Consider the following 26,250-nt stretch of genomic DNA (forward strand, 5'->3'; position numbering starts at 1 on the left):
CCACCTATTAGAGGCTGTCTGGATAACTGGACACACATCTTATTGTAAATGTGTCAGGGACAAAGACCCTTTGGTCACCATCTGTCCAGCCCCAATCCTGTAGGCATCCTTCTATCTTTTTATTTATCCATCTATCTGTTAGTCAGTCTGTCCTTCTCTTCCTTCCTTCCTTCCTTCCTTCCTTCCTTCCTTCCTTCCTTCCTTCCTTCCTTCCTTCCTTCCTTCCTTCCTTCCTTCCTTCCTTCCTTCCTTCCTTCCTTCCTTACTTCTTTCTTTCTTTCTTTCTTTCCTTCCTTCCTTCCTTCCTTCCTTCCTTCCTTCCTTCCTTCCTTCCTTCCTTCCTTCCTTCCTTCCTTCCTTCCTTCCTTCCTTCCTTCCTTCCTTCCTTCCTTCCTTCCTTCCTCCCTCCCTCCCTCCCTCCCTCCCTCCCTCCCTCCCTCCCTCCCTCCCTCCCTCCCTCCCTCCCTCCCTCCCTCCCTCAGTCCTTCCGTCCTGCCTTCCTTCCTCTCTTCTTTCCTTCCTTCCTTCCTTCCCTCCTTCCTTCCTTCCTTCCTCTCCTTCCTTCCTTCCTTCCTTCCTTCTACTGTAGTCAGACCCACTGACATGGTCCATTCACCGCTTTCCTCCTCCTTCCATCCCATCCCCCGACCCATCTTGGCATTGCTGCTAATGGTGTTCCGTGACTGTGTGTGTGACTGACACAAGATCTGCTCAAGCACGCTGTCAGTGCTGTCGTCATATCCAGTGGTTGCTATGACAACGACCATACGTTGTTGAGGCAAGAGAGTGAAAAAGAAGGAAAGAGATTGTTTCTCCGGTGTCATTTAAGCTACTGTTAACTACTCTGTGTGTGTGTATTCTGCTGTTGAATGTCGGTGTTTGTGTGTGTGGCAATGTAAGACCTTCTCTGTGAATTATCCTCTTTTGTAACCAGCTGCATGTCTGTGTGGTCCTGTCAACAATAACATGTCTATGTATAGCGGTTACCAGTCCCGTGTCTGTGGTGTTGCGGTCCAACACCTCACTCTTAAGTCTCTGTATGTCACTGTGTAGGAGTGACATTCAATGTTCTGTCCAGATATCTGGAAGACAGTTACCATGGCAAAGACAAGGACCACCTGACCTCTCCTAGCCGTCGACCACCAGAGGTCAAGCTGTGACCTGCGATACAGCCTTGTGCCCTCGACCTGGTCACAACCAGGATGGGTAACTTGTTTTACGGCATTTGTCCACATGAAGCCTCTTATCTGTCATCATTAAGATGGTGATATTGACGTGACTGTGATTGTAGCCACGGTGGTTTGTAAACATGGGTCTTGTGGTCTTGTGGTGAGGTGACCTCAAGGGGGGTCTGGGCGGAGTTGTGAGTCGGCTCATCTTTGTTAGTCTGTGGGCCATGTTAGACGATGGTTAGGGGGACAGTAAAGTTTTATAGGTTATTTTGGGGTGGGACAAAGACCGGCTGAGACCCAATCAATAAATGTGATAAATCGCAACCTGTTTTCACCACTCTATCTCACAAAACATGTTGTCGGAAGGTACTTATTAGTTATTGTGTGCCGTCCATTACAGCGTCCCAATGTGAGAACACTTATAGAAGGAACTAATGGCAGATCTATGAGAGTTCTGCCAGTGAATGTATTGTATGTGTGCATGAGAAGAGTCCTGATGTGTGCTGCTCTGACCTCCTGTCAGTCCTCGTGGCCAGGTGAGCAGTGGCATATTAAAGCTAAACACTCCCCTGTGCTTTCAGCCAGTGAGCGCTGGTCCTCCCATCAGGATGTTGACCCAGCCCAGTGTGATTCCCCCTTCGTCCACAGCCAGGGGTGAAGCCTCACCTCTCCTCTCTCCCTCCAGATGGGCTCTTTGTCCTCCAGCCTGATGGATCTGGTATCTCTCTGTCTTGGTGGACAGGGACAGCTCAGGACACAATGGCTGCTTCCTTATCTGACTGACAGGAAGGGCAGCCGTCCAATGGGCTTAGAGAGGAACAGGAAGCTGTTCCAGCTGGACCTAGGGAGCGAGACGGCACGCGACACCCGGGCCTCATGATGGGACTGCTGGGGCGTGACTGATCACCGCCCTTCGACCCGCTAGTCTACACACACACACACACACACACATGTGCAAACACACTCACACACATGCTCTCACACACACACCCTCTCTGTGTGCAGTGGGCCAGACTAGAAAGACATTAGCTCTGGGCGGTTTCATCTCAGCCATGCTTTTAGAGCTCCACAAGACCGTTCAGCAGGGACAGAGATGAAAGGGTGGTCTTAGACAGAGGGTCAACATGCATGAAGAGAATGAGAGGGAGAAGAAAGAATGGAGAATGGAGAGTAAAGGATAGAGCATGTGAGAAGAGTGGAGAAAAGATGAGAGAGAATTAAGGAAAATAGTTTTTTGATGCTTTTAGTCGTTAAAACCACACTATACATGTTGTCCCTGTGTGGCAGAGAAGGACACACTCGGTTTCAGTTCAGTGGCAGCATGCTTTTAGGGAAGGGAGTAGGTATGGAGGGAGGAAGAGAGAGAAGGAAAGAAAAGATGAGAGAAGTAAAGAGAAGAGTTGAGAAGGAAAGAGAAGGAGAGACCGAATGAAACAGTGGAGGTAAGACAAAACAAAGGGCTCCATTAAAGAATCCCATACAGCATACATCAGTGAGTTTATGTGTGTGTATGTGTGTGTGTGTGTGTATGTGTGTGTGTGTGTGTATGTGTGTGTGTGTGTGTGTGTGTGTGTGTAGGGCCAACTAGCAGTCCTTTAATCCTGTTAAACCGCAGCACAATAGAGGACCAGCTGTTGTGGCCTTCCTATGAAGCAAGAGACAAAACTGGAGGAGGAGAACTAGAAACTGAGGCGAGGGGAAAGGTGGTTCTTCAGCATTCATCCCACTCCCTCTTCCCCTCTGCTCTGGACCCCCCCAGAGGTAACTAAGCCCCTGCCCCCCCGGACCGCACTCCCCCCCCCCCCCCCACACACACACACCCTCTGAAAGCTCTGCCAGCAGGGACGACCTCACTAATCAAGTTTATGGGGGGCAGGACTATTGGGTTAACACATCAGGGACATGGCTGGAACACAGACGTGTGTGTAAATGTGTGTGTGTGTTCACTCGCTCCCTTAGGCCATGAAAATGACAGCCTTGGGACACCACACACTCCCCCACACGCCACACACACACACACGCACATGCAGACTGTCAGGGAGAAACCTGAGGCAGCTTCAGAGCAGATGTGCTCCTGTCCCTGACTGAGGCGTTGAGGTTGGACTGAGCCGGGCAGGGCTCAGGTTACAGGCCAGCCAGCCTCAGGCCTGCTGCCACAGCACAGCCTGCTCCCACACTGAGGGGGAGACTGTGTGAGACTCACAATGAGTCACAGAAACACCACACTGTTCACGGGTCAGTGTGAGTACATGGTTACTATGCTGTTTACTGTACTTGTATGTATACTATGTATGCCCAGACAGGCAGAGATGGTGGTGAGGTATATTTTATGAATTTGGTGAAACAAGCTCTGCTCGCTTGCTGTGATATCCTATTCTAGAGGAGATATGTTTGCGAAGGTCATACTGGATGAATGTCCTGCATGGTCAAAGCCAGATGTAGAGGTGGTAAGCTGATCCCAGACCAGAGCCTGAGGAGGCCAGCTCCATCCCCCTGAGGCAGCTTGAGCCCACGTGACAGGTCTGGGGTCAGCGCGTCTGCCGCCAGATGGGCAGTTGACTTATTGAGCGATGTGGGGTGAGGTTGTTTTAGCCCTTAGCTATATGATATCGCTCTCTTTCTCTCTTTTTCTCTTCCTGTCTATCTCTCGTTCTCTGTCTCTCTGTCTCTCTCTTTCTTTCTGTCTAAATGTCGACATAATCCAGTCTTTCTCTCCCACTCCCCTCCCTCCCTCCCTTTCTCTCTCTCTTTCTCTCTCTCTTCATGATGCTGTTCATTTGGCTGTTAATTAAATAAGCAAGAAAGCTCAGACAGAATGAGAGAGACAGCGAGAGGAGATTCATAATGAGCATCTGAATGGTTAGCCTTGCAATGCAATAATAGAACAATTACTTGATTGTGACAATATAATTACTGGGACGCAGAGAGAGAAAGGAACACAGCATCGTAATTAGCTTTGTCACCTATGGACTACAAAAAGCTCCAGACTGTGTTCGCAGTCAGCTGAAAGGTTTAGACTGGTATATGATGAATTGTCTCCAGCCAGCGAGAAACTGTTTGGTGGAGGACAGGAGAGCTGAGCTGCAAGGTAACAGTGATACTATGACGTGTTCCTCTCCCCATGGTCAAGACCAACATAATCCATCCCCGATCTGAGTAGTTGATCCCTCACTGTTGCTATCGGTTACTGGCGTAGGAACATCCTGATCTCATGGCGCTGTCATCGTGGTTTGACCTAACCAAGTTTGCATGACGGATTTTGGCAGGGGGTGAATGCACAGCGCTAATGACCATCTGTCAGAGCTGTGCTGAAGCGAAGCGATCAAGACGCTTCTCAGAAGATCCTAACTCTTCGGAGTCATCTGAGTCATCTGAGCTCCGGAGTGCCCTTGCGTGAAGGGCACTCTCAGATCTCGGCTTCCTGCTGTCATGAGAGAGAGACAGGCGTCTCTCAGGAGGGTGGCGCGTGAGTTCTGTCAGCCTCCGTGTCAGGAGGTAATGTATCTACCTGAGGCAGCTCCCAGGACGCTGGGGGGGCTGAGAGCCTTTACACAACGCCCTCTTCCTGGTTGGTCTCTCTGGTCTAGGGCAGGGGTCACATGACCGACACACTCTCTCCTCCCGAACACAACGGCCCACCCATGTGACCCTCCGCTGTCAAACAGGACGCTATGTAAATGAGGCGCTTTAGCTTTCCTTTGAAGTGACAGGCGTCGCCCTCCAGCAGCACTGTTCAGAGGTGACCTTTGAACCTCACCCTTTCCATGACACCACTGACGGCCCTCCCTCTCCCTGTCATTTTCTCTCCACTCTCTCTTTTTTTTCTCTCTCTCTCTTCCTGTGTGTGAGAATCATGTTTTCCAGGAAACAGTTAATCGTTATTTGCATGATTCTGCCGTAACCTTTATAAACAGCCCTATTAAACAGTTATAGGATCAACCTGAAGGCCAGTGTTGTATCTGGGAGAGAGGTGGAGGGATGGAGGGATGGAGTGGTGGAGAGATAGACAAAATGATAAAGGGGAGGGACCCTAGAGGTAGTTAGTCACAGTGATGTCATCTCAGAGTCACCTTCAGAGTCAGACCCTAGGAGAAAGTGTGTGTGTGTGAGAGTGGTGATATCTGATGCCCTTGACTTGGTGATTGTACAGGAAAAAGGAAGGAGGTTATTTCAGCGGACACTTAAAACTCAGAGATACAATTCAGTGCAGTTTTCCTAAATCCATCCATCTGTCTGCATATCAACTTAACGTATACGACTCCAGTTGTGGTCGCTCATCTCTGGGGAGTAGTTACACACCACTCTGCTTCACTCTCTCCTCCTCCTTCAGTCTCCCTTCAGTCTGTCTCCATTATTCTGTATTTACACCCTCCCTCCCTCCCTCCCTCCCTCCCTCCCTCCCTCCCTCCCTCCCTCCCTCCCTCCCTCCCTCCCTCCCTCCCTCCCTCCCTCCCTCCCTCCCTCCCTCCCTCCCTCCCTCCCTCCCTCCCTCCCTCCCTCCCTCCCTCCCTCCCTCCCTCCCTCCCTCCCTCTCCCCTGCAGTGAGTAGCAGGGTCAGTTAGAGTGGAAGCTAATTTGATGCTAATCAATAGCAGTCTGTGTGTCTTCCTGAGCACTGCTAGGCTAACAGCTGCTCAGTCCCCGACAGTTCACAGCTCTGAATCTATTACTCTGGAAAGCACTTCTCCTCCACTCACACGCTCTCAGGGTTTTATCTGATTGGACCTGAGTGAGATTGATTGTGTTAAAGAAATATACTGGTCAAACATGTGTAACTGGATTAGCAGTGTAAACACAATTCAACAGAAGGAGTTCAATTGGGTTTGACGGCATACACACAGGAGGAAGTGGGAGAGGACACACACACACATCACCCACACGCTAAGAAAGACCAAGTTTGTTTGACTCAGTGTGTTTGAACATTACAGCTAGTCTGATATACAATCGAAGAACACTCACACTCATGCCCACCTCCCTCCCACCCTCAAACACATGAACATACACCTTCCTCCACCCCCTTTCCCAGTCAGCCAATCAGCTTGTTGATTATTCATGAGAAGGAGTAGGTGTGGTCTTGTAGTGAGCCTGACACAGAGGGGGTGTGTCCCCAGCAGCCCAGCGTGTGTGTATGAATGTGTGATCATAGTGAGAGAGAGAGGGAGAGGGAGAGGAGGGGGAACGACAAACAACAGAAATAGAGCTCAGACTACAGAATCAGAGAGAGAGAGAACGAGACAGAGAGAGAAAGAGAGACATAGAGATAGAGAGACAGTTGTTCTTACTTGTCCTGCTGTCACAAACAAACAGATGCGAGCACCCTCCGAGAGACCTTCCTGGAGTACACCGGAGTGTGTGTTCGTGTGTGTGTGCGCGTGTGTACAGCGCGGTAGACGCGTGTAACAGGAGAGACGCTTTCTGAGGAGACTCGGATGAGACATGCTTTAACGGAGTGTGTTCCGCTGCCTGATCGCCGCGGGGGATCCTCTCTCTCACACACACACACACAAACACACACACACGGCACCGTGCAGCACAGCGCTCACCGTCGCCCTGACAACTAGAATGGGCTGCAATTTGTGCACTTTACAGAAGCGGGAGGAACACTACAAGCTGCTGTATGAGATTGCTCAGGTAAGGACCACGTAGAGAGGGGGTACAGTGCCCTATGGTTGGGTGGAGGCATGCCTGCATGTTAGAGAGGCAGATGACGAGAGAGAGAGAGACATACAGGAACAGAGAGAGAGAAAGAGAGAGCGTGAGAGAGAGAGAGAATGAGACGGGGGAGATAAAGAGATAAAGACAGAGAGATGAACATGTGTGGGGAGAGAAAACGAGAGAGAGAGGATGAGAGGATCTCTCTTCAAAACTCTGTGTCCCAGAGACGGTGTTTTCTTCAAAGCTGAGCAGCGCCGCTAGTTATTTCTGTTCGCTGGGAGATGTGCGGCTTTCTGCCTGTGGGAGGATCAAACCTCTCCTTCTCTCTCTCTCCCTCTTTCCTTTTCTCCCTCCATCCTGCTCTCTCTGACTGACATCAAAGAGGAATAGAGGAAATATGATGCTGTGTTACAGTGTGTACGTCTGTGATGTGGTGGTGGAGAGGCACGCGTCTCCTCTCCTGCTCAGTTATGCTCTCACTAATAAGACAACACAGAAGAAACATTAAACATTCTGTGTGTAGACTCTAGAACCTGGCCGAGACTGAATGTGTGAGAAGCAGAGAGAGGAAGAAGCAGAATGAAAACAAAGAGCCAAACAGTGTTCAGGTTGTGTGGAGCAGAACTGAGTCTGTGTCATTGTCCATCAGAGAGGAGAGGTGCAGGTTCGAACCTGAGGTTGGTGGCATGTGTGACCCATGTAGCCCCAGGTCTGTGGTGTGTATGTGTCTGTCTCTACCAGACATGTGAAGGGTGACTATGGAGACAGTCTAAACAGTTTACTCATGTTGTGAGAAACTACCTGAGACGACTAGTCGCACTGATATCCAGTCGTCTCTCAGAATCAGAATCAGAATCAGAATGGGATTTATTCGCCATGAAAGTTTGCACAGACAAGGAATTTGCTTTGGCAGGAAGGTGCATACAATACACATATACCTAAAATTTAAATATGTGGACTATCTATACTAAGGGTACATAAACTAGCAGTACTAAGTGGGATTAGAATATAATTAAATATACAATAAAATAAAATATAAGTTGCCGTAAATTACAATATAAAAATACAAAAATACAAATATTACAAAAAATACAAATGTACAACATACCATTATTGTAATGCAGTGCAAAAAGCAGTGTGTTATAAGCAAGAAGTCATTAGAGTCAGTGTGGTCCCTTGGCCTTGTTGAAGAGGCTCTCTGGTCTAATATTGTAGGCAGTAACACAGTAAGAGGTATTGATGAAGGACACTGTCAGTGTTGTTGTGAAGTTGTGGTGGTTGAAGCTGATGTGTCGGTAGAGACTCTGCTGGCTCCTCTCACAACAAAGGAGAGGATTTCTGTTGCTCATCCTTCCTCCTCACACACTGAGCATCCCGCTGCCATGGCAGGCCTCCAAGAGATTGTGTGTTTTGTCGTGTGTGTGTGTGTGTAGGTCTGCATGCCTGTGTGTGTGTGTGTGTGTGTGTGCCTGTCAGCATGGCAGGGCTTAGGCTTGATCACTCCACCAGTGTGGCCAGTGTTAGCTACGGTATTACAGCAGTGTCTCTAATCCCAGACACAGTCCCCAGTGCAGAGGGAGCAGTCTGACTGCCTGACTATCTCACTGTCTGCCTGTCTGCCTGTCTGCCTGTCTGCCTGTCTGACTATCTCACTGTCTGCCTGTCTGCCAGTCTGACTGCCTGACTATCTCACTGTCTGCCTGTCTGCCAGTCTGACTGCCTGACTATCTCACTGTCTGCCTGTCTGCCAGTCTGACTGCCTGACTATCTCACTGTCTGCCTGTCTGACTGTCTGACTATCTCACTATCTCACTGTCTGCCTGTCTGTCAGTCTGACTGCCTGACTATCTCACTGTCTGCCTGTCTGACTGTCTGACTATCTCACTATCTCACTGTCTGACTGTCTCACTGTCTGACTATCTCACTATCTCACTGTCTGACTGTCTCACTGTCTGACTGTCTGACTGCCTGACTATCTCACTATCTCACTGTCTGACTGTCTCACTGTCTGCCTGTCTGACTGTCTCACTGTCTGCCTGTCTGACTGTCTCACTGTCTGCCTGTCTGACTGTCTCACTGTCTGACTGTCTCACTGTCTGACTGTCTGCCCCACACATGTAGGGTTGTCCTTTGTACTGTCATGTGGTGTAGTGGTGATGTGTGTACTGTTCCGTCCAGGTATGATGAAGATAGACAAGGGGTGTCCCTTTAGGAAGAGAAGGAATACAGGGGATAGTAATATGAAGTGAAGTTCAGGGGTGGTTAAAGGGAGAAAGGAGAGGGAGAGAATGGAGGGAGGGAGTGAGATGACTGGTAGAAAGGGAACGAGGAGAGAGAAGGAGAGAAGTGGCACAGCGAGTAGAAAGTGTGTCAGTGGTCCTGTGTGAGTCTAACCATCCTGAGAGAGTCTGGGGAATCTTTCACACTCTCCCTCCATTCTGACTCCCTCCTGTCTCCATGACCCCACCTGCTCCTCAGAACCACTGATTTATGACTCCAGGGTGACTGTTCACATTGATTCTATTGTACTTTGTGTGTGTGTGTGTGGAGGCAAGTGGTGTACATGTAATTGTGTGTGTGTAGGTGTGTGTAACTGTGTGTGTGCGCTTGGGTGCGTATGTGTGTGTACATATGTGTGTGTGTGTGTGTCATGTCTGTGATGGACAGATGCTATGCCACATGTCCAGTCTGTGGAGCAGCATGGGGGGGGCAGACAGCCCCTCTACCTCTGCCCCACCTATGGTGTCCCTGCAGGACCATACAGAGCTGGAAACTGTGGACACACTCACACCCTCACAACCATATGGTCACACAACCTGGAGCATTGCCTCATCCTTCCCCGACGGAGTGTGTGTGTGTGTGTGGTGTGTACATGTGTCGTTGACCCTGCACCCGTTATCTTCCCTCCTCCTCGCTCTTTCTTCCCTCTTCCTCCACCCTCCTCCTCCACCCCCCTCTTTTTACTCTCTCTTCCTTGACCTCCCTCTCTCATCTCTCACTTCCCCTCCTCCCCCGATACCAACTCCCTCGTTTTGATGGAGTGGAGATGAAGTGACCTTTCCTTTTTTCCGGTTCCTCTCTGTTTTTGTGTGAGTGTGTGTGTGCGTGCGTGTGACCTTATCAGGAACGTGTCAGATCCCTGTCATGGTGTTCCACCTGTGGGGAGGGGACTCATCAAAATCTGTATTTCTCCTCCCCTCTCATCTCTGCTCTGTCTGTCTCCGCTGTCCCTTTATGAACAGGATCCTTATGGAGTGCAGGCTGTGTCTGTGTGTGTGTCTGTGTGCGTGCCAACTAATGTCACATAATACCATGCATTACATCACAGGCAGTCTCCATGAATGTCCATTTCTTGGCTTTAGACTTTGAACAGTAACAGAGAGCTTTAGACTTTGAACAGAGAGAGAGAGAGAGAGAGAGAGAGAGAGAGAGAGCGAGAGCGAGAGAGAGAGAGAGAGAGAGAGAGAGAGAGAGAGGGAGGGAGGGAGGGAGGGAGGGAGGGAGGGAGGGAGGGAGGGAGGGAGAGAGAGAGAGAGAGAGAGAGAGAGAGAGAGAGAGAGAGAGAGAGAGAGAGAGAGAGAGAGAGAGAGAGAGAGAGAGAGAGAGAGAGAGAGAGAGAGAGAGAGGGAGAGGGAGAGGGAGAGGGAGAGGGAGAGGGAGAGGGAGAGGGAGAGGGAGAGGGAGAGGGAGAGGGAGAGGGAGAGGGAGAGGGAGAGGGAGGGAGAGAAACAGTGAGAGCGAATGTCAGTCACTCACACACACACACAGAAGGACAAACAAATTAGTTCAACATTAAAAACCCAGCGCTGAATCTTACTGGCTCTGGATGTAATGTAATCTTACAACACCCTGATCCCCAGTATCACCCCCCCCCTTCCTGCCACCCACCTGCGATCTGAGCTCTGTTCAGAACTCTGTCAGCGACCAAAAATGCTCAGAGTGTCTAATTAGTCTGTCATGTGACCTGCTTTGACCTTGCATTCACACGCTCGCACAAAGAAGTGTGTGTGCTTGCATATGTCTGTGCTGGGCATGTGCGTGGGGTTTTTGTGTGTGTTTGAGCCGGGGATGGAGGGGGTTTGCTGGGGGGTGTGAGGGGGTGTGGAGGGGATAGCTGGTTCCACTCCACAGGTCACCTTCCCCCCTGGTCTCCCCTGATAAGGGTTGCCTGAAACTGCAATGGGGTGAGACCCAACATGTCACTCCTACACACACACACACCACTGTGGTTTTATCAGCCCTGTTTTAGCACTATCTTTTATTACCATACAGAGGCCTCTGGAATATGACTAATATTATGACCCTGGAGAGAGACAGAGAAGGAGAAAGAGAGAGAGAGAGAAAGAGAGAGCAAGAGAGCGAAAGAGAGAGAGACAGAGAGACAGAGAGAGAGCGCGCGAGAGAGAGAAACTAACAAAGAAAGAAAAAGAAAGGTGTTAGGTTTTGTGTGTACAAGCTGTATGTGCAAAAACATCTCTCTTCCTCTCTCATCTCATCCTCTTCTTCCCCTTCCTTCCTCCTCTCCTCCCCCCACCCCTCCCCTCACTAATCAGACACCAGACACTGACACATGTCTGTTCCTCTCCAGTGCTCCCGGTCTGTCTGTCCGTCCGTCCGTCTGTCGTCATCCCTCCGTCTGCCTCAGGAGGAGTCTCCTCCTGAGGTGACATCCTGTTTATGTTTGTGTGTGTCCTGTGTTTGTCCTGTGTTTGTCCTGTGTTTGTCCTGTGTTTGTCCTGTGTGCGTGTTTAAATGAATAGTTGTGTGGCTAAATAGATTGTGCTGTGTCTGCAAGTCTTGAAGGCTGGTCTAGAACCAGGTGTGTGCTGTGGGTCTGTAGCTGGTCCAGGTGTGTGCTGTGGGTCTGTAGCTGGTCCAGGTGTGTGCTGTGGGTCTATAGCTGGTCCAGGTGTGTGCTGTGGGTCTGTAGCTGGTCCAGGTGTGTGCTTCGGGTCTGTAGCTGGTCCAGGTATCCCAGACGCAGGTCAGGTTACAGCAGTGCCTGGTGCTGCCTGGTGTAAAGTTGCCACTTAACCACCTGGCCTGCAAAACTCATTATCTGTGTTCAAGGACGGTTTCCTATTACTGCTAGGAACCCCTGCCATCTGCCCTTACGTATGTGCACGGCTGAAAATAGCTCTTATAATATGTGGCCTGGGCATGCATGGATTCATGACAAGAAAAATAAAACTAGCTCAGGTTTTAGGAGTGAATGTGAAATGATTGTAAACAACACGTCTGTACTGCACGTTTAGCTGAGCTAAGTAACAGAGCTCTTGAGGGACCTACAGCGATGCACAACTGCCTCTGATGGAGTGTGAGGCAATGTTTCTCTCCAAGAACTGACGGCAGACAGGAAATATGCTAATGAGAGAGGTGCTTCACCAGTAATATGCATCTCATTACCAGCAGGCCAGCAGAGGAAGTGGAATTCACATCGCACCGCCTCATTAAAGAATTCCTCTCTCAACGTTGTGCACATACATCGCCTTCGAGTTTTCACCTCCCCGGGCCTAAGCTGGTTGGCTAATGACGCCTTCTAATGCAGAATGTTTAGCTCCAGTCCGATCTCCCGGAGCTCATCGTGATGCCGCATCAACAGCAACAACAACAAGACTGACAAACAGATGGCGCGCTGCTTTCTCGCGCTGTGAATCCACGGCGTCTCTATGGTGGCACCAGGGCTCCGCCGCCCCCTGCAGGTCTGGCGTCAGGTCTGCGGCTGGCACCGCGCCCGGGGAGGGCAGGCACACTTCAATACAACCCACCTGCCTCGACACCTACACCACCGTCGAACATCCAAGAGCTGGATCTAGCACCTGCTGGGATGCACAACTGGGATATGCTGTGTGTGTGTATGTGTGTGTGTGTGGGGGGGGGTGTTGCTGTCTGAGTGTGTGGTGTTGTAAAGCTAATTGTGATGTTGTTGCTAGAGTGGCAGGATGTCGTAAGCCAGTTGAGAGAGCAGTTGACTCCAAAGAACATGGGAGTTCATGAGATGAACAGCTACACCACAATAAGGACACATTCGCTCCATAGCTATGTTCAGGATTTGGGCTCTGAGGGAACTGGAGGACACCCCCCCCACCCCGTCCCCCCCCTCCCCCCACCCCCCCCTTCCTTCTGGTTAACAGTTGAATGGCCCCTCATTAGCAACTTGTCACCGTGATTAATTGGTGTGATACACAACACAACCTAAACAACAGAGCATGCAGGAGCTGTTTTTCCATCGCAGGTGTTTGTGTTGTCTGGGTAATTTGGAGGAGAACTGTGCTAGCATGTGTTAACCGGGCCAGACCGGTCAGCCAGGGGTTGACTGTGCCTGGGACACTCTCCAGTCTACTCTCCCTGAGGTTCTCTCAAATGTTGGTCACATTTTACTTTCGCCTGCAGCTTTGGAGGATACGCGAGCTTACCGGGTGATTATTGAAATGAGACATTTGCTGGTTGACTTCAACAGATGAGAGGTCTCCTCCGTCTCCTGACGGCGGATCAGAGGAGATGAGGTCGGGAGATTGTCTGGTTTAGGGCAGCTGAGCTTTCTGTTCTCATCGTCAACTCTCCGAGATTGAAAACAACCTGAGAGAAGCAATGTGTCAGAGAAGTGCCCTTTTCCCTCCGTCCTGCTTGGCAGAGCGACGTGGAATCTCTGGGTGTGGAAGAGCCAGCTCTCCAGAGGAGACTGTCAGCCTCTGCATTGTGTTCTGACCAATTGTTCTCTCTCATTGAGCTGCTGGCATCATGCAGTCAAAGGGGATCTGTATAAACAACCACTGGTGCTGTTCAGCGCTGTCAGGGTTTACGTCATACTGGACTAAGTCCATGAGTGAGTGTGGGTGTGTGTGTGTGTATGCATGCGGCATGTTTCCATTAGTTTATAATGACCTGCTATCTAGCCGCAGAAGCTGTTTGTTGAGAGCTTTCCACCAAGCTCTTATCTCAGTGTGACAAAACATGCACGTGAGCACACACACATCACAATTCATACCCAGACGTTGTGTGGTAGCTAAGGTCTTACCGCTATGCTTTATTACTTTCCTTCCCTGTCCCTAGCTAAAGACCCAGTGGCATTACAGCGGCTAAGTGGCTGATGATAACATCCTGAGCTAACGAAACAGCCCAGCCGACCTCTGACCTCTCTCCACGTCTAAAAGCCTCCACTCGCTCCGTCCCGGCTGGCTGTTGTTTCCGCCTGTTTTTATTTACCGCCAGAACACCCTCTCCAGCCCAGTCCATCACCTGCTGAAAGCCCTCTCAGCAGAGGAGTGGAGTGCGTGTCCGGGATATGAAGAGGACTCCTCTCCCCACACCATCATCCCTGGCTCCCCTGCCTGCCTGCCTGCCTGCCTGCCTGCCTGTCTCCTCCCCCTCACACGGGAGCACACGTCCCTGGCCAGGCTGCAGCAGCGGTGGATGTGGATGGCGTGATGTGGCATTTGGCTGCAGCAGGCTGAGGTGTGATTATTGGTGTGTGGTCGATATGAGGCGCTCTTCCCTGACAGACCAGCTCCTCTGAGCGGGCGCCTGGCTCTGACCCTCCGGCCCTGAGGAACACACCCCCCCTCCCCCCTGCTGGCCTTTGTTGAGGACACACACACTCACACATACACACCTGCACACATACAGTACGTACACACAGGTGCATGCACTCCCACTGACACACACACACACACACACACACACACACACACAGGTGCATTCACACACAGACACACACATGCTCACAGGTGCATTCACATCGACACAAATGCTCTAAACACACACAGAAACACACACACACACATACATAGAAACACACTGATACACAGCTTGTCATGATAGTTGATGTTATGATAATAACTGTTTAGACCTTCAAATGCTTCCTGTTACGACGGGTTCCCCAGCAAGCTGTGACAGCCCACCACCACCCCCCCCTTTCAGTCATCAACAATCAACCTGCAGAATCAATCTGTGGATGACAGAGTCTGAGAACCTGACAGCCAGGCTGTAACAAGCTCATTTAATTGGATGGACTGTCAGAAGTCACAGATGACTGGAGACAAGAGGTGTGCGTGTGTGTGTGTGTGTTTAGAGAAGGAGGAAGGCGAACCCTGATGTGAAACTCAAGTTTCCCATGTGATGACCTCTCTACAACCCCCCCCCCCCCCCCCCTCCAGGTGAATGGGCGGGACTTCTCGAAGGCGGGGTCGGAGGACGCGGTGGTGGAGGCCATGAGGAGGGAGCCCATCGTGGTGCAGGTGCTGCGGCGGACTCCCCGTCTCCACGGCGACAGACAGGAAGTGGGCGTGGCGGACGTGTGCACGCAGACGGACATCACCTTTGAACACATCATGGCGTTGGCCAAGCTCCGCTCACCCACCCCTCCTGTACCGGACATCTGCCCCTTCCTGCTGTCTGATAGGTAAGGCACCACGTCCGTCTGTGTGTGTGTGTGTGTTAGTGTGTGTGTTAGTGTGGCCTCCAGCATGTCCATACAGCATCATTAGAGTGCAGTGTGTCATAATAGCTTCAGTCTGCTACATCCATTTTCTTTAATGGAGGATTTACTGGCAGATTAACAGCCAATGGCCTGATAGTGAGGGCCCACTGGTGCTACGGTAACTCTGCTATTTATAGAGCTGCACGGGGCTCAGACATCAGTCTGTAGGCTGGGAGGAGGAGAGGGAGAGGAGGCCAGAGAGGAGGACAGGGGAGATAAGGGAGGAGGGGAGTGTGTGATGATTTATTCACTATCAATGATAAATCTTATCTCTCTGTCTTTTCTTCTCCCCACCCCTCCTCCTTCTTTTCACCCTTACTTCACAATGTCTGACTCTCTCTTTCTGTCTGTCTCTCTCTCTCTCTCTCTCTCTCTCTCTCTCTCTCTCTCTCTCTCTCTCTCTCACCCTCTCTCTCTCACCCTCTCTCTCTCACCCTCTCTCTCTCACCTCTCTCTCTCACCCTCTCTCTCTCACCCTCTCTCTCTCACCTCTCTCTCTCACCTCTCTCTCACCCTCTCTCTCTCACCTCTCTCTCTCACCCTCTCTCACCTCTCTCTCTCACCTCTCTCTCTCACCCTCTCTCTCACCTCTCTCTCTCACCCTCTCTCTCTCACCCTCTCTCTCTCATCTCTCTCTCTCACCCTCTCTCTCTCACCCTCTCTCTCTCTCTCTCTCTCTCTCTCTCCCTCCTTGTCCTCAGCTGTCACTCCCTCCACACCATGGAGCCAGAGTTCTACGAGTGTCCGGAGTACCTGTCCCAGGCCCCGACCCAGGGTGGCAGAGTGGAGGAGATGGAGTATGAGGTACGCCTTGAATCCTGATGACAATCACAACCCTTGTTTCTCTATTTCTCTAAACCGTCAGACAAACTCTTCCATGTTTCTGTTCCTAAACTGATCCTGTTCGACTGGGTCTGTGTCCCACTGTGACAAACAAACGCTGATACACATCTCAAGATGGGACTTGTTCATCAGCTGTTGGAGAACAAGTAGACAAGCAGGAGACAGAGCTGTTGTGTCTCTGTGGTGGTGCATATCTCTGAGGCTCTCCTGACCGATCATCCTGCTCACACACACACACACACACACACACACACACACACCATACATCTCTGCCTGGTCTACACACCACTGCACACGTCCCAGCTGCTCCTTCTGATAGGGCTGATCCCCATGCATCTGTGTGTGTGTGTGTGTGTGTGTGTAAGGGGTTGTGTGGGTGACGGCGAGTAACTACCAAGTGTGTTTGTGATCGACAGATAGGGGTGGATCTGTTTTGTGTGTGTGTAAATGTTGGTGTATTGTGTGTGTGTATGTGTGAGTGTGTGTGTGACGGGAAGCTGATGTGGTGTGACGGGAGTCACATGTGTCAGTGGCTTTCCCTGTAATGGGCAGCTCTTCTCACTGGATGGCATTCTGGGTTATTAGGCTTCCTCCTTCACCAGCTGTGACTCCTTTTGAGTGTGTGTGTGTGTGTGTGAGTGAGTGAGTGAGTGTGTGTGCGTGCGTGTGCATACTCTACACTCTGCATGTCGTACACTGCACATACAGACAGCCCGATGGGAAATCTCTAGTGACCCAACAGAGAGTTGCCCAGTCCCAGGCTCAGCTGCAATCACAGCCACGGCTCCCTGCCTGACCTCCAGGAGAGAGTCTCTGACCTCCATGACCTCTGAGTCCAGCTCATCAGGAGTGCGCTGGGATCCCGTACACGCTTCCCATGATGAGGAGGGCAGCACGGCGGCTGCTGTGGTGATGGGGGCCCACGTGCAGGGCAGAAACATATGGATGATTAGAAGGTAGTGTCCTAGCTCTGGTCAGAACAGTGTGACCTATATACAGTCTACATACTGTCAACCATCCTAATCTCTACAGTGGTGTGATCTCTGTCTATACTCATCCACACATACCAGGCTGGGATCAAACCAGCCAGCCAGCCAGCCAGTCAGCCAGCAAACCAACCGGCCAACCAGTCAGCAAACCAGCCAGTCAGATCTACTCCTGTGTGGTCCTACTGTAACAGCCTGCTCAGTGTAAATGAAGAGTGTTTACTGATGAGAGCCTGTGGAACAGCTTCCTCCTCCTGTGAGGAGAGCTTGGTGTTCTCAACAGTCACAGGTCACACAAACTAATTACTCCCCCTGTCACTCTTCCTGCTTTGTTCTTTTCTGGCGGAAGACACCTTTTTGAAATTGGGCTAGTCAAACCCCCTCTCCATCCTTTTTAGCCCCCTGCTGAGCACCCTATCCCCTCCCCTTCCCCCACCACCACCTTACTGTAACATCACAAGACAGTAAAATGATTTTGGCGGAGCTGGGTTAATAGAGATGATATCTCCGTCTCAGGCCCTGTCTGTCACTTCACACACTGTGCGATCAAACAACGCGGGACACGTCGCTGCAGTTGTGGTCTAAATCACGTGCCGGAGACGGGAAGAGGAACCCCATCGGCAGCACGGCCAAGAGAGTCCCTGCTGGGACTGGGGCTCCATAGTACTGTTTTTGTTGTTCATTGTGATGTTGATATTGTATATCTTTCTCTGCTGTGTGTGTGTGTGCTTGTGATGCGTGTGTGTGTGTGTGTGTGTGTGTGTGTCTAGGAGGTGGAGCTACTCAGGCTGAACAGCCAGGAGAAGTTGGGTCTGACCTTGTGCTACAGGACTGATGATGAGGAGGACACAGGCATCTACGTCAGCCAGGTTAGACACACAGCTCTGTGCATCTGTGGATTTCATATACACTCCCAATTGTATAAGGAAAAGATCAATGTAATGAAAAATGCATTAAGCTCTCATTTACAACATTGAGTCAACAAAGTATTTTTCTTCTTGGAAAAGGCAGAGGTGGTTTGGAACCAGTGAGCTGTAGTGTTCAGCAGTCCTGTCTCAGTGGGGTGGGCTGTCTTCTTGGTCGGATGACAGACGGTTGAAGTAATGCTGGTGCTGGTGACCAAATTCAGTCACATTAGTGCTGTCACTCAGTTGGGTCTTCCTTTGTTTAGCAGGACTGATACCTTGCTGTGGATACCCTGCTGAGAGTCTTTGTCACCCCAATGCCTAACTCTAGGATACTTCCCTCCCCAGTCCCTCTTACCCCCCCCCCACACAGACACTGGGGGCTGAGACTGCACGGCTGACAAATCAAACATGGAACCCCACTGATCCATTAGCTTTCTTCTAGGATGTAATTAAAAGATAATGTGAAGCCCCTTTTGGATAGGCATGGAGTAAGTCTAACTGAATTAGAAGAGGGTTAAGAACAGGGACTGTTTGCAAGTCGAACGCGTGGCAGAAAGTAAACAGAGCATGGAGGAAGAGGAAGTCAAGGCTGAAATATGATTCCCTATCCTTCCAGTCCTCCCTATGTTCCTTCAGCTCCGACGTCTTTTTAATTGAGGATTTTAATTAGTCCACAGTGAAACCCTCCTCATGTCCTGTGGAGTGTAAAATGACACATTTACCCACCAGACGCTCCTGCGTGTCAAACACGGAGACAAAGAGGAAAAGGAGTCTTTAAGCATCTCGCTACTTTAACTGAGAAAGTCTCCTCTTCATTTCGGTACTTCAGACACATCAGTCACTACCAGGCTCTCATATCAGAATCAAATAAGAATTTGGTTTCTTCGCCATGTAACTCGCACAGCAACAAGGTATAGTATAGGAGTCATGACTCGGAACCTGCTGGTTCTGCTCTGTCTGTAGAGTAGTACATGCTCTTACACTAGATTCATGTCCAGAAGACCTTCCGAGACAGGAACAGCCCAGCACATGCAGTACCAACACCAGGTACCCAAACCCCCCTCAGCACAGCTCACCAGATGGGAGCCATACCTCACATCTATTTCTGTACCTCTGAAAAAGCATGGAAATGCTAATCCGCTTCGTTAATATGTATTTATGGATGTGTGTGTTTGTATGTGCGTGCATGCGTGAGTTAGTGTTTGCTCACCTACTGGGGGGGTGGGGGGTGGGAGGGGGGGGGGTTTGGTCCACATGCCAGTGTCTATACAGTACATGGTTCTATACAGTACATGGTTCTATACGGTACATGGCTCTATACAGTACATGGTTCTGTACAGTACATGGTTCTATACAGTACATGGCTCTATACAGTACATGGTTCTGTACAGTACATGGTTCTATACAGTACATGGTTCTGTACAGTACATGGTTCTGTACAGTACATGGTTCTATACAGTACATGGTTCTGTACAGTACATGGTTCTATACAGTACATGGCTCTATACAGTACATGGTTCTGTACAGTACATGGTTCTGTACAGTACATGGTTCTATACAGTACATGGTTCTGTACAGTACATGGTTCTATACAGTACATGGTTCTGTACAGTACATGGTTCTGTACAGTACATGGTTCTATACAGTACATGGTTCTGTACAGTACATGGTTCTATACAGTACATGGCTCTATACAGTACATGGTTCTGTACAGTACATGGTTCTATACATTTACATTTACATTTATTCATTTAGCAGACGCTTTTATCCAAAGCGACTTCCAAGAGAGAGCTTTACAAAGTGCATAGGTCACTGATCATAACAACAAGATAGCCAAAAAACATCGCGAGTAGCCAAAGTATACAGTACATGGTTCTGTACAGTACATGGTTCTGTACAGTACATGGCTCTATACAGTACATGGTTCTGTACAGTACATGGTTCTGTACAGTACATGGCTCTATACAGTACATGGTTCTGTACAGTACATGGTTCTGTACAGTACATGGCTCTATACAGTACATGGTTCTGTACAGTACATGGTTCTGTACAGTACATGGCTCTATACAGTACATGGTTCTATACAGTACATGGTTCTGTACAGTACATGGTTCTGTACAGTACATGGTTCTATACAGTACATGGTTCTGTACAGTACATGGTTCTATACAGTACATGGTTCTATACAGTACATGGTTCTGTACAGTACATGGCTCTATACAGTACATGGTTCTGTACAGTACATGGTTCTGTACAGTACATGGTTCTATACAGTACATGGTTCTGTACAGTACATGGTTCTATACAGTACATGGCTCTATACAGTACATGGTTCTGTACAGTACATGGCTCTGTACAGTACATGGTTCTGTACAGTAGAGGTGAGTGGGGTTGTGTTGGAGCCTATGCAGTAATACTCCTCCCTGGGAAACCAGTGATGTTAGAGAGAGAAACACATGATTGTGTTCAGGTCAGAACTGTGTGTGTGGGTGTGGCTTAATCTGGTGTGACAGCTTATAAGACTCTCGGCTTCTCTCCCTGACTCCTCCAAATTGTTGTGATATTCTTTGGTCTGATGACAACACCTGAATATATTTTGGTGATTGTGGGGGAAATATCATAGCCTGGGGGGGAAAAGGCTTGCCAATCATCACGAATAATAATTCATTACACGCTCACTGGAAATGAAACTGAATGGAGAAAACCAATAAATGTTTCAACACAATCATTCTATTTTTGTCTTCGCTCATGAAGGCTCAAGGCCTGCCGGATGGGAGATAGCTGGCTGTTTGTTGACAATAAAACATCAAAGTGTCATCAGAGTGGGCAGAAAGTCATCATGATGCCAACTGACAAGAGGGTTCGAACAGAATCAATCACACTGTCAAAGCTTGCACTCTGCATCGCCTTGTTGTCGTTCAGTTAAACAGCCTCATGACGACTGAACGTTTGCAGCGCTCTGAAAGCAATATAGTCCCATGAAGAGCAGGATCCCTGATGAGGGAGAGCTAGGGAGAGGTGGCGTGGAGGAGAATCTATTGTTTCTCCAGATAAGAGCGGTGTTGCCTGCGTTATCTACCTGCTGCCATCTGTACTGGAGTCTGTGTTCCTGTGTGTAGGTGGGAACCAACAGCATTGCTGGCAGAGACGGGCGGATCCGGGAGGGAGACAGGATCTTACAGGTGGGTAGTGGGAGGCCCCTCTATGATGTACCAGAAGCTTCTTTCAGTCTCAGTCTCCAGCCCAGCCTTTGTAGAAGCTGCAGCTCCACTGCCAGAGTTTGTGGGTTGTGTGTGTGGCGTGGTCTGTGTGGTGTGTGTTGTGTGGTGTGGTCTGTGTGGTGTGGTCTGTGTGGTGTGGTCTGTGTGGTGTGGTGTGTGTGGTGTGTGTGGTGTGGTGTGTGTGGTGTGTGTGGTGTGGTGTGTGTGTGGTGTGTGTGGTGTGGTGTGTGTGTGGTGTGTGTGGTGTGTGGAAGTGTAAGGAGGGGGGGGGATATATCCCAGCATTACGGCTGTCCCTATTATCTTCCTCTGACAGTCCCATTACTCTGCTGGAGGAGAGATGAACGCCAGCTGTCAGACAGCAGTTAATTGTGTGTTGTGTGTGCATGTGTGTGTATGTGTGTGTGTGTGTGTACGTGTGTGTGGATGTGTGTGTACGTGTGTGTGTGTGCTCCTCAGTCTTCCATTGATGAACACCCAGCCCCTCAGCTCGCTGTAACGGATGTACAGTAGAGCAGTGTGTGTGTGTGTGTGTGTGTGTGTGTTTGTATCCGTGGTCAGTGTCTCTGTGGTGTGTGTCTATGTAGCGTGTGTCCATCTTGTTGTCTGTATGTGCATACGTGGATGTGTAATTGAGCGTAGATCCAATCGCTGTTTGTCATCGCTTCAATCAGACTGATGTGTAAACAGTTCCCCATCATGGTGTGTGTCTATGTAGCGCGTGTCCATCTTGTTGTCTGTATGTGCATACGTGGATGTGTAATTGAGCGTAGATCCAATCGCTGTTTGTCATTGCTTCACTCAGACTGATGTGTAAACAGTTCCCCATCATGGTGTGTGTCGTGTCAGATCAACGGCTGTGACGTGCAGGACAGAGAGGAGGCGGTGGCTCTGCTGAGCAGAGAAGACACCAGGAGCATCATGCTACTGCTCACCAGGCCAGAGACACAGGTAGGAGCTCACAGACCTGACCAACACACACACACTCACACACACACTCATACACAGTACAGACACAGCCACACAGACCAGCACAGACCAGCACGCCTACACACACACACTGAGGCACACATGCACACACACGTGCACTGAGAGCGGGTCCTCTGGGTCCTGTGGGCAGATGGAGGAGGTGTGGCTGGATCAGGACCACAGGGACTTCCTGGAGGAGCTGAAGATGGAGATCCTTCAGGATCAGAGGAGAGGGGTGAGAGTCGAACCACGATAAAACCAAAACACGTTTAGTAAAGTATGTTTACTTCATAAGTGTATGTATCTTTCTGATTCTTTCGTTATAACTTCTCTTCCTTCTCCCATGCTCCTCCCAGCTCCGGGGTCGAGAGGAGGTGGAGGAGGACACGACCGACACGGCCACCTGCTCCTCGCTCCTCCAGGAGAAGGACAGTGGTCTGGGTCGCCTGGAGGACAGCTCTGAGCAGGAGCTCCAGCTTGCCCAGGTCTGCAGGCGGCCTGCCCAGGTCCTGAGGGCCCGGACGCGGAAAGGACAGGGGCAGGGCGGTCGGGGGGAGACCCAGGGAGGCCACTCCTTCACCACAGCCCAGGGGAGAGACGGCGGAGTGGGCAGAGGCGGGTGCGGGGTCGGGGTGGAGTGTGACCGTTTCCAGCAGCTCCTGGAGCTCAAGTGTCAGATCGGGAACAGCGGGGAGTGTGGCCTGTTCTACAGCAGACGCAGCACCATTGAGTGTAGTGTGACGGAGCCGAGAGGAGGAGGAGGAGCAGGGGTGGAGCAGGAGCTAAGGATGCTGAACGAGGAGCTGAGGAGCATTGAGCTGGAGTGCCAGAGCATCATGCAGGCCCACCAGCTCCGTCAGACCCAGAAGGACCCCCCGTCCTCTCCCTCCCTTTCCCCAGGAAGGAGCCCCAGAGACGGGCTGCGGTGCCACGGTCGGCTGGCTGACATCCGGGAGCAGCCTGGTCTGGAGAAGGGCGACAGTGACAGGATCAGGGACAAGGACAGCTCCAGCGCCTACCACACGGCCGACAGCGCCCGCTCCACGCCCCTGGGGGTGGAGATGTCCCCCGAACACTCCCTCCAGAGACACATCAGTCTGACCAATCAGAGGAACCTCCGCAGTACCCTGGCCTGTGCCTCCACCCACACCCCGTCCCACCCCAGGCTAGACCCGTCCCCCGTCATCTCCAGCAGCCCGGACCAGAGCAACCCCTCCCCCTCGGAGTCAGACCCCGCCATGCCCGCGGACGACGAGCGCTGTGACAGGAAGGGGCGGAGCCGCGGGGGTCAGAGGGCGCCTCCCTACGCGTCGCCCTATCACACGGCCCCGCATCCCGGAGCCGCCTCACACAACAAGCAGCTACAGGTGGGTTTGCCGCCCGGCAGGTAACAACAGCTCCGAGCGGGTTATCAGTTCTGATTTCCAGAACATTCCACTGCGCCTAGTCTGGTCTCCTCCGTCACAGTAACACTGTCCTCTCTGTCTCTCCCTCTGCAGTCCTACATGCAGCTGCTCCAGCAGAGCTCGTCCCTGGACTACTCCCAGAGCCAGGTGAGTCTGCTCAGCCTGGGGGTGTGCCCAGCACCCCTGCACCGCCCTCCCCGCCCCGGGGAGCCCCGACTGGAGTGGAGGGTCAAAGTGCGCGCCGACGGCTCCCGCTACGTGGCCCGCAGGCCGGCGAGGGACCGCATCCTGAGGGAGCGGGCGCTGCGCATCAGGGAGGAGAGGAGCGGGGGCATGACCACGGACGACGACGCCATGAGCGAGATGAAGATGGGACGCTACTGGAGCAAGGAGGAGAGGAAGCAGCAGCTGGCTCGAGCGAGGGAGCAGAGGAGGAGGCGGGAGCTGCTGCAGCGCAGCCTGAGGGAGGGCCCGGCCAGCGGGGCCGAGGGCAGGAAGGAGGTGAACATCGTGGAGCTGAGCCACAAGAAGATGATGAAGAGGAGGCACCGCAAGATCCTGGACAGCTGGATGACCATCCAGGAACTGATGAGTCACGGGGCTCGAAGCCCCGCCCCCGAGGGGGCCCGTGTCCACAACAACTTCCTGTCTGTCACCACGGTCTAGGCATGTCTGCTCATGAACGAACAGACACCAACGTATACAGATTGTGTGTTTCCTGGACAGTCGATCACATGTTCAAGACAGTCCTTATTAAAAAGGGGTTGTGTTCATGTTGGTCTGTAAAGCCTGATTATAGAGAACTGTGTTTGACTCTCTCCTCCCCTCGGTCGCTCTCTCATCGCCAGCTTAGCGGTACAGGATGTCTTTCGCCTCAATGTGGCGTTTTTTTCTAAGGGAAAACAATATTTTTCACACTTTACAAGCTTAGTGACATTTTGTAACGTTTTTTTACATTGGGTGTGGATGTACTGTAAATGTTTTTGTAACTGCTTGTCTTAAGATCACTTGACCAAGTCTACGTTTCCTTTTGATAACACAACTTTGTAAGCTACATCAGGATGATGATGAAGCCAGAATTGTAGTACGTGCATCCAGTTTATATCTCGACAAAGAAATTTGTGTCAACAAGTCGACGATGAGAAGACACTCCCCCTCTCTCTCTGTTCTCCTTTCTCTCTGCCAGCACGGCCAATAAGACAGAGTTGAGACACAACAACTAGTATCCAGTCTGGCCCTGTAACTTTGGGCCTCCTCTCTCTCATTAAACTAGGTTGGGCTTTCATGGTGAGTTTTCCTGGAAGCTTCTGAAAATGTGTCTGAGAATGTGTCACTAGACCCAGTCGGCTGACACCCTACAAGGTGTGCCTGATGCAGTTATCTGCTTCCTGAAACACTTCACTCCTCAACAGTCTTACCTCAAAACACACAATATCAGTTACAGCAGTCCGATCTCAAACGTTTTACGTATTTGTACTGTTTCAAAGCTTTTTTTTTATTTATTGAAAATGTATGACTAAAAATTATTTGGGATACGTTCGAAGATATTGCCTTGACATCTCTGAACTGCCAAAATGCAACAAGTTACTGTCTATAAGGTACTACATGTATATTTATGTCTTTTTTCTTCAAAACGGTGCTTGCTTCTGTCCAGTTTCCTCCACTGCGAGAAGCCTTCCCACCGGGCCTCACTCAGAGACAGAAAGGACAGTATGAAGTTGCTGAACTGCTGGTTCACGTATGCGGATTGTCATTACCATGCAAAAGAAACGTTAATAAATTACTGTTGGTATTTATATTCAAGAAACAGGAATGTTGAATACTTTCAGTTTGATTGCAACATACTGTATGGAGAGTGATTAGTCAGACATGGACAGTCAGTACAGCTTCCCCTATTCATTTACTACATTCACGAGTTTGCAAGACCAAGTGAGAGAGTGTTTGGGAGTAGAATGTCTGGTGTGAGTGGGCTGGGGGGAGGGTCCATTTAGCAATAGGCAACATCAAAGTCAGTCATAGCACTAATTCAAAGTATAAGAAGCCATTGAGACCCAGTCTCCCTGTCAATCACCCCCTGTCCACCCTCGAGTGAATGAGTATGGGAATTAATGAGAGGTAAATCAAACGCGCCGCTAAAACACAAGGCCATTCCGCTTGTCATTACCTCAGGTGAGAACAGGATTCTCTGATTCTGACTTCCTGTTTGAAATCCCAACCCCCCCCCCCCCCCCACCGCAGCTAGTCTGTCTGTCAGGGACAGGGGAACAGAGGAATTATGAATGATTCATTCCAGTGTGCACCCCACAGATAATTGACTATCTGCATATGTATCTGTCACAGGGCTATGGACCAGCACACCAGTCACACATATCCACCATGCTCCTATGAGCTTAAGGTTTGATATCAGACCCTGAGGAAGCCAAACATTAAAAAATAGCATAACAAAGCTTCATCCACAAACTATCAGCAGTTGTATATCCAGGCTGTGAAGATGAATTAGGCATGTGGAGTCTTTCTCCCAGCTCCCACAGATCTGTCTCATTCCCATTCCCTCTGCGGAGCAGGCCTGCGTATCTGCCTGGTTCCCTCCAGCCCTTTAATCTGACTCCTC

General features: G+C 50.5%; 1 protein-coding gene across 1 annotated transcript; it reads left to right on the forward strand.

The window, feature by feature from the left end:
* The first annotated feature begins 6,734 nt into the window (after positions 1–6,734).
* On the forward strand, positions 6,735–24,305 carry pdzrn4 (PDZ domain containing ring finger 4). The gene is given in 10 exon segments (XM_067254651.1): positions 6,735–6,803; positions 14,984–15,228; positions 16,008–16,110; positions 17,906–18,004; positions 21,163–21,225; positions 22,114–22,215; positions 22,385–22,468; positions 22,507–22,533; positions 22,590–23,604; positions 23,701–24,305. Coding segments are annotated over 10 exon segments (2,412 nt in total).
* Positions 24,306–26,250: the final 1,945 nt, after the last annotated feature.

Source organism: Osmerus mordax, chromosome 17, assembly GCF_038355195.1.
Source record: "Osmerus mordax isolate fOsmMor3 chromosome 17, fOsmMor3.pri, whole genome shotgun sequence".
In the NCBI taxonomy this organism is placed as follows: Eukaryota; Metazoa; Chordata; class Actinopteri; order Osmeriformes; family Osmeridae; genus Osmerus; species Osmerus mordax.